Below are 7,942 nucleotides of genomic sequence, written 5' to 3' on the forward strand. Positions count from 1 at the left end.
AGTGTGGGGCGCTAACGTTGTTTCCTATCCGGGGCTCCGCGGCGCTGTGTGTTCTTCGCCCGCTGTGATGATGTGGTTTCTGAAAACAACTTCCGCATAGGTGGTTCTCTGTGACTGGAAGTAAAGTTCAACAATGAAGATTTAAGTATTTATTCCGGAATATTTAGTACGACACCCATACATATGTCCCGCCTCACGAAGTTGCCGAAAGGCTCGTTTTAAGGCTGCTCTGTATGCTTGAGTAGGGTAGTTTAGCTAAACACTGGTGACAGCTTCCCTGCAGTGCAATGTTCACTGAAATATGGATGATGGATTTCACTTTATATGACTTAATGCAGTATTCGATGATCGTGGCGCTGATCGTCTTACTAATGGTACATTTATATCATTTTTATGTCATTATCATTTTAACATGTTATGTATTTAATTCATTTTTTGTCATACTGTCAAGTTTTTTTTAAGCTAGTTTGCTCTTGTTGATTTTTTTAAATTGTAAAACAAATATTGAATGCAATTTAATAAATGAAAAGTAGTTTTGTACATATAAATAGTGACACTTTTGTTGAGCTTCACCGATTCATCCAGTTGAACAAGTTAGTAACTCCCTTGTGTCACACCTGCTCTTGTCTTCAGGTTGTTGTCTTTGCTCATGTCAGTGCTAACGTGGTAGATCAGACTCGCCATGAGAAGGAGAAAGAATTCTTGACTGCAGATGGCAAGAAGGAGCCTTTTCCCAGTCTGATGGACCCTCCATCACTAGAGCTGTCCGTGGTTGTCCCGTCATACAATGAGGAACTCAGATGTGAGTTGTTTTGATGGCATATGCAGTAACGTATACACTGAATAATTAAAACGTTTTTGAAAGAAGTCTCACCCAAAAAATATTTTTTTATAACTTCATGGATTTACTCACCCTCAAGCCATACTAGGTGTATATGACTTCCTTTGTTAGACAAATACAATCAGAGTTATTTAAAAAAAATGTCCCGGCTCTTCCAAGCTTTGTTATTACAGTGAATGGGTGTTGAGATTTGAAGTCCAATAAAGTGCATCCATCCTTCATAAAAAGTACTCCACACAGCCCTGGAGGTTAATAAAGTCCTTCTGAAGTGAATCGATGTGTTTGGGTACGATAAGTATCCATATTTAAAACTATAAACGTTAATTTCTTGCTTCAGCTAGCTGCCGTACGCACATTCATGAGAGAGTGGAGTTTCAGCAGATGATGTAAGACGTAGACATAGCGTAAGCTCTGGTGAGAATATGCTAGCCTCACAAGAACCAAGTTTTGTTTACAGCAAAGGAAAACCAGTCTCTTGGATTATATTAAAATCCTCTGACATTTTTCTTTAAAAATCCTGTTTTTTTACTTCTAATTCGTGACCGGTGTTTTGTTTTGCTTTCTCCTCTGCACTTCCGCATTCGTCACTTTTCACTGGAGCTTATGCTATGGAGCTTATGCTGGAACGCCACTTTCTTGTGAATGTGCGTATGACAGATTATGGTTTATATAAAGTTTTAAATATGAATTTTTTCTTACACAAACACATTGATTCACTTCAGGGGTCATTTATTAACCCCCCGGAGCTGTGTGGAGCACTTTTATGATGGCTGGATGCACTTTATTGGAGTTCAAAATCTCAACACCCATTCACTTCCATTGTAAAGCTTGGATAAGCCAGGACATTTTTTAATATAGCTCTGATTGTATTTGTCTGAAAGAAGAAAGTTACATACACCTAGGATGGCTTGAGGGTAAATAAATCATGGGTACTTTTATTTTTGGGTGAACTTTATTATTTCTTTATTATTTCAAGTCTTTATTATTTGATCAAAATACGGAAAAATAAATTACAGTTTAAAAGTTTAGGATCCGAGTACGAAATTTCCAGTTCAAAATATTTGCACATTAAAAAATAAATACGACCTCACGTTATGTCAATCGAATTTATATACTACCTCTGAAACTTTCGTCCATCATAAAAAATTTGGATCAGGTTCGATTTTCTGCGTTTTCACATCCGTAACAAGCATTTTGATAGGAAAGGATGATGAATATTAGAAAACCGAAAAAACGCATACGAGAATTTCGGACTCAATGTGCAATGACCTTTACTCCTCGTCTTAAGTGTCACATGATCCTTCAGAAATCATTCTAATATGCTGATTTATTATTAGAATTATCAATGTTGGAAACAGTAGTGCTGCCAAATATTTTTTTGGAGCCTGTGATTCTTTTTTTCAAGGATCTTTTGATGAATAACAAGTTAAAAAGAACAGCATTTATTTAAAATATGAATCTTTTCTAACAATTTAAATCTACTTTTTATTAATTTATCACATCCTTGGTGAATAAAAGTTAAATTTCTTTAAAAAAAAAACCCTAACATTTTCAAAGAAAGACATTTACTGATCCCAAACTTTTGTATATTGTTAGAAAACCTTTCTATTTTAAATAAATGCTTAAAAAAAGTATCACAGGTTCCAAAAATCAGCATACTAGAATGATTTTTAAAGGACCATGTGACACTGAAGGCTGAATTTTAATGTATATTAATATAGAAAAACATTGTTTTAATAATATTTCACGATATAACATTTTTTCAGTATTTTTTAACAAATATTACTGATCCCAAATTTTTGAGCGGTAGTGTTATTTAAATTGAAAACACTCATTTTCATAATACTGTATTTTTGATCAAATAATTGAAAGCTTGGTGAGCCTAAGACGCTTCTTTCAAAATCTTTTGTTTCAAACTTTTGACCACCAGCGTGTATCATTTTAAGTTAGAACCCAACTGAATCCATATGGCTCAAATTAAATTAAATTTAATAAATTAATCTGCTCTTGGCAACAAAATGATTTATATTGTCCATGTGAATCTCTGTCCTTTCACAGTGCCTGTTATGATGGATGAAGCCATGGAATACCTGGAGAAAAGACAGGTCCAGTATTTAATTATGATTTAATTTAATTGATTAAGTTCTGTTTTTCTGTGTAAAATATTTGTGATTCTAATTGTCTTATAACGTGTGTACGTGTGTAAAAATATCTGGTTCACCTGTGAAATACAGAAATGTATACTTCTGCAGACAGGTTGTTTATGAGTCTGTTTGAGTGTTTCACCACTAGATGGCAGTGCTGTAACTAAAGTGACTTTTTAAATTTAATGTGTCCTCTTGTTGGTTTTACAGAAGGAGAATCCATCATTCACCTATGAAGTTATTGTGGTAGATGATGGGAGCAAAGACAAAACTACAGAGGTAGTTTTACTTCTCATATAATGTATATTCTAATCAATAATATTATATTATACTATTATAACAATAATAATACAGTGGTGGCCAAAATTATTAGAACACTAGTATTTTCTCCAGCTAAAAATGGTTTTAAGTCAGTTATTTCTATCTTTTTCTGTAGTGTGTCAGTGGGAAATATCAGTTTACATTTCCAAACATTCATTTTGCCACTAATTGTAATAATACAGTGAGATTTTTGTTTGCACAATGAGTCTGACAACAGCTCATCTCATCATCATCCAGTCTGTCTGGAATGACATGAAGAAACAGAATAAACTGAGACTTAATCCAGAAGAACCGTGGCAATGTCTCCATGATGCTTTAAGGGACTTACCTGCAAAGCTACCTGAAAAACTATGTGCAAATGCGCCTAGGGCAAAAGCTGCTTTAAATGCAAAGGATGGCCACAGTTAATAGAGATTAATTGAAAATCTATTTATGACAGAATCCTCATTTTACAGCATTTTTACACAAGTGCCCAAAACTTTTAAGAGACCTACCTGTAGTTTTGCAGGTAGGTCTCTTAAAGTATCTTGGAGACGTTGCCACAGTTGTTCTGGATTTAGTCTGTCTCAGTTTGTTCTGTTTCTTCATGTCATTCCAGACAGACTGGATGATGATGAGATCAGATCTCTGTGTGGGGCACTGGCTGTGCAAACTCATTGTGCAAACAAAAATCTCACTGGATTATTACAATTAATGGCAAAATGAATGTTTGGAAATGTAAACTGATATTTCCTACTGACACACTACAGCAAAAGATAGAAATAACTGACTTCAAACCATTTTTAGCTGGTGAAAATACTAGTGTTCTAATCATTTTGGCCACCACTGTACTGTGCATGTTTTCAAACTGAATGCTTGTATCCTCAGGTTGCCATGAAATACACAAAGAAGTATGGAGCAAAAAAAGTGAGAGTTTTGACACTAGTGAAGAACCGTGGAAAAGGCGGTGCAGTCAAAATGGTAACAATACAGAAACACCCAGTTCTCCTCATGCATTAATAGTTGAAATGTGTTGAAAGACATAACAAAGATGTTGTTTGCACTCAGCTGGGAATGTGATCAAACTCAGTAATTAATCACTTACATGGCTTGATGCCTGAAGCAGTTTAAATATGTGCTCAATCTCAGTTAAAAGCCTTATTTTGCACCCACTTACATAATGAAAGAGTTCAATGTTGTGTTTATCTGTTCTCAGGGAATGCTCAGCTCTCGCGGACGGCTCATTCTTATGGCTGATGCTGACGGAGCCACTAAATTCGCTGACATTGAAAAGGCTGAAGAAGCTCTTGAGAGCATCACTGAGAAGCCTGTGAGACTCCGCTTTTTGTAAATAAAAATAGACAGACAGCGTATTGCCAATCTCTTGTTGCTATGTAGATTAAATATCTGTTTGAAGCTCAGTCAGGAGATACAGTTATCAGATTACTGACAGACCATCCCTTGCCAAAAGATCTCAGTGCATCTGAAAATGTTTCTCATGTGTCCATGCAGAATAACATGGCGATCTCTTGTGGATCCAGAGCTCACCTGGAAGAGGAATCAGTGGCTCAGGTAAGAGTTTCTCAAAATACTGAAGCATAACAGTTAATGTTCAGTGCATTTTCATTCTACGGTTTCTTCTTGTGACAGCGGTCTCTGTTCCGAACGTTTCTGATGTATGGATTCCACTTCCTGGTGTGGTTCTTCTGTGTGAGAGGGATTAAAGACACACAATGTGGTTTTAAGCTCTTTACACGTGAAGCTGCCTTGAAAACCTTCTCCAGCCTGCATGTGGAACGCTGGTAAGGAGGCTTAAAAGTTGAAGAGCTTCATATTAAAGCGTCTCGGCAACCTTTGACACACAGCATCAAATTTCAAAAAGCACATTTTAGATTAAATCTATTTTTCATTTTAACCTTTTACAGTGGCTTGATAAAGTATTCATACCCCTTAATTTTTTTCACATTTTGTTATATTGCTGCCTTATGTTAAACTGCTTTAAATTCTTTTTTTTTTTTTTCACATCAATCTACACTACATACACCATACTGGCAAAGTAAGAACAGAATTGTCACAACTTCATCAATTTATTAAAAATAAAAAACTGAAATAATTAAATTGCACAAGTATTCATACAGTTAACTCAGTACTTAGCTGAAGCACCTTTACAGACTCAAGTCTTTTTGGGTATGATGCAACATGCTTTGCACATTAACATTTCATCACCTTAGAATTATAAGGTTCTGTCTGCATTCTTGGCACTTTCGAGATATTGAGCTTCAAAGTTTTTGCATTCCATAGACTTCTCTAGAACCATTTTTGTTTTCTAAAAAAAAAAAGGCCCAAATGTACTTAGCTTACAATTGAAACATCAAATAATGTAAATAAGTTCTCCTCACCTCTTCGCCTCTCAAGCTCTGTCAGGTTGGATGGGGGCAGATGCACGTTTTCAGGTTTCTCCAGAAATGTTTGATTGGGTTCAAGCCCAGGCTGTGTCTGGGCCACTCAAGGACATTCACAGAGTTGTCTATAAGCCACTCTTGTTGTATGCTTAAAGTCATTGTTCTGTTAGAAGGTAAACCTTCTGTCCAGTCTGAGGTTCTAAATGCTCTGGACTGGGTTTTCATTAAGGCTATCTCAGTATTTTGCTGTGTTGAGCTTTTCTTCTACTCTGATGAGTCCTTCTGTCCCTGCTGCTGAAAAACAGCCCCTCAGTATGAGGCTGCTACCAGGAACCTTTCATTTTGGGATGGTACTCTGCAGGTAATGAGCAGTGCCTGGTTTCCTTTAAACATGATGCTTGGAATTGAGGTTTAACAGACCATAGAATCTTGTTTCTCACAGTCTGAGGGTCCTTTAGGTGCATATTTGCCAATTCCAAGTGAGTTTTCATGGGTCTTTACTAAGGAAAGGATTGAGTCTTGCCACACACATCGGAGATGTGTTGCAGTGATGTTTGTCCTTCTGTAAGTTTCTCCTATCTGCATATATGATCATGGAGCTCAACTAGAGTGACTATCAGCTTCTTGGTCACCAGTCTAACCAAGGTCCTTCTCCATCAGTTGCTTAGTTTAACCAGGAGGCCAGCTTTAGGAAGAGTCCTGGTTGTTTCAGACTTCTTCCATTAAGTATAACGGAGACGACATGCTTCTGTGAACCTTCAATGCAGCAGAATTTTTTTTAACTCTTCCCCAGATGTGTGGCTTGATGCAGTCTTGTTTCTGAGCTCTACATGAGTTGTTTTTTTGTTTTTTTGTTTTTTACCTCAGGGCTTGGTTTTTGCTCTGATAAGCATTTTCAGCTGTTAGACCTTTCAGACTTGTGTGCCTTTCCAAATCATACCCATTCAATTGAATTTGCCACAGATTAACTTCTCTCAAAATGTCGTAAGTAATTTGAATGCTCCTGAGCTAAATTTCAATTGTCCCAGATAAGGGTATGAATACTTATACAATGGAATAATTTAAGTTTTTCATATTTTATAAATTTGCAAAGATGTTAAAACTTGTTTTGTTTTGTTTTTTTGCTTTGCCATTATGGTGTATGGAGTGTAGATTGATGTGGGGAAAAAGTAATTTAAAGTAGTTCAACATAAGGCTGCAACATGACAAAATGTGAAAACAATGAAGGGGTATGAATACTTTCGCAAGGCACTGTAATTGAATTCAATGTTATTGTTTTTACAGGGCATTTGATGTGGAACTTCTCTTCATTGCTCAGTGTTTTGATATCCCTGTAGCAGAAGTAGCTGTTAACTGGACAGAGATTGAAGGTTTGTGCTGTCAGGTTTTAAATATTTGCACTTAAAGTGCAAGCAATTAAAATACTTTTTCTAGCATTATATGTCACAAAAATGAAGGTTATTTCCTCTGAGGTAATGAAGACTTGTTTTATTGGACATTTTAGGGTCGAAGTTGGTGCCGTTCTGGAGCTGGCTACAGATGGGCCGGGATCTAGTCTTTATCAGACTGCGTTACCTCACTGGTGCCTGGAGGCTGGAGTCTGAGAGAAAAACTCAGTAGTCTTGTTACTGCTAGTGTGCTGTTTGTGAGCTAACACGGGCCAGCGGTTAAACGCATAGCCCACTGCCACAAATGAGTGCACTGCGAATGCATTCGGTGAACAGCGTTAGCATTTTATTATCACTGACTGTGCCGTGACCAGGGGGGTTGTCCTTGTATTTTGTTATTTTTTTATGTAATATTGCCGTTTCCCATATTTTCTTTTACATGCTGTATTATGTTTGGGTTTGAAGGGGCAGATGGATCTTCGCCAAATAAAAAAATACAATCAGCGTTTTTGCATTTACAACTAATTTAAAATGTCGCATGAAAACAGATGAAGATAAATGATGCTGTTTTTTTAAGTTAATCATGCTTATGTGAAAAACAGATTTTGTTTAATGCAGAGCATCAAAAAATCATTTCTAGGCCTGATTTGTCATTACAAAAGAAATGAGAGTGCATTTAACTTGGATGTTTAAAACCAGTGGCAAATTCATTTTTAACACACTCATCCCACTCATATAAGGTTTAAAAACATAGCTGACTTACTGAAATGGTCCATGGTCTGGCATGTATTCAGGGCTTTTTAATGTGGTTTACTCAATGGGCTGCTCTGCACCCTGGAGAGAGTATCCTGTTTGTCCTTCCTTTCT

At 36.5% G+C, this 7,942-nt stretch overlaps 1 protein-coding gene across 1 annotated transcript; it reads left to right on the forward strand.

Moving 5' to 3' along the window:
• Positions 1 to 85: 85 nt before the first annotated feature.
• Positions 86 to 7,579, forward strand: alg5 (ALG5 dolichyl-phosphate beta-glucosyltransferase). Its single transcript, XM_073829962.1, has 10 exons — positions 86 to 374; positions 634 to 802; positions 2,900 to 2,946; positions 3,196 to 3,264; positions 4,174 to 4,266; positions 4,502 to 4,615; positions 4,798 to 4,857; positions 4,936 to 5,087; positions 6,972 to 7,057; positions 7,192 to 7,579. The coding sequence occupies exons 1-10, from the start codon at positions 288 to 290 to the stop codon at positions 7,305 to 7,307; spliced, it is 993 nt and encodes a 330-aa protein (XP_073686063.1). The 5' UTR covers positions 86 to 287; the 3' UTR covers positions 7,308 to 7,579.
• Positions 7,580 to 7,942: the final 363 nt, after the last annotated feature.

This window comes from Garra rufa, chromosome 23 (genome assembly GCF_049309525.1).
Source record: "Garra rufa chromosome 23, GarRuf1.0, whole genome shotgun sequence".
Lineage (NCBI taxonomy): Eukaryota > Metazoa > Chordata > Actinopteri > Cypriniformes > Cyprinidae > Garra > Garra rufa.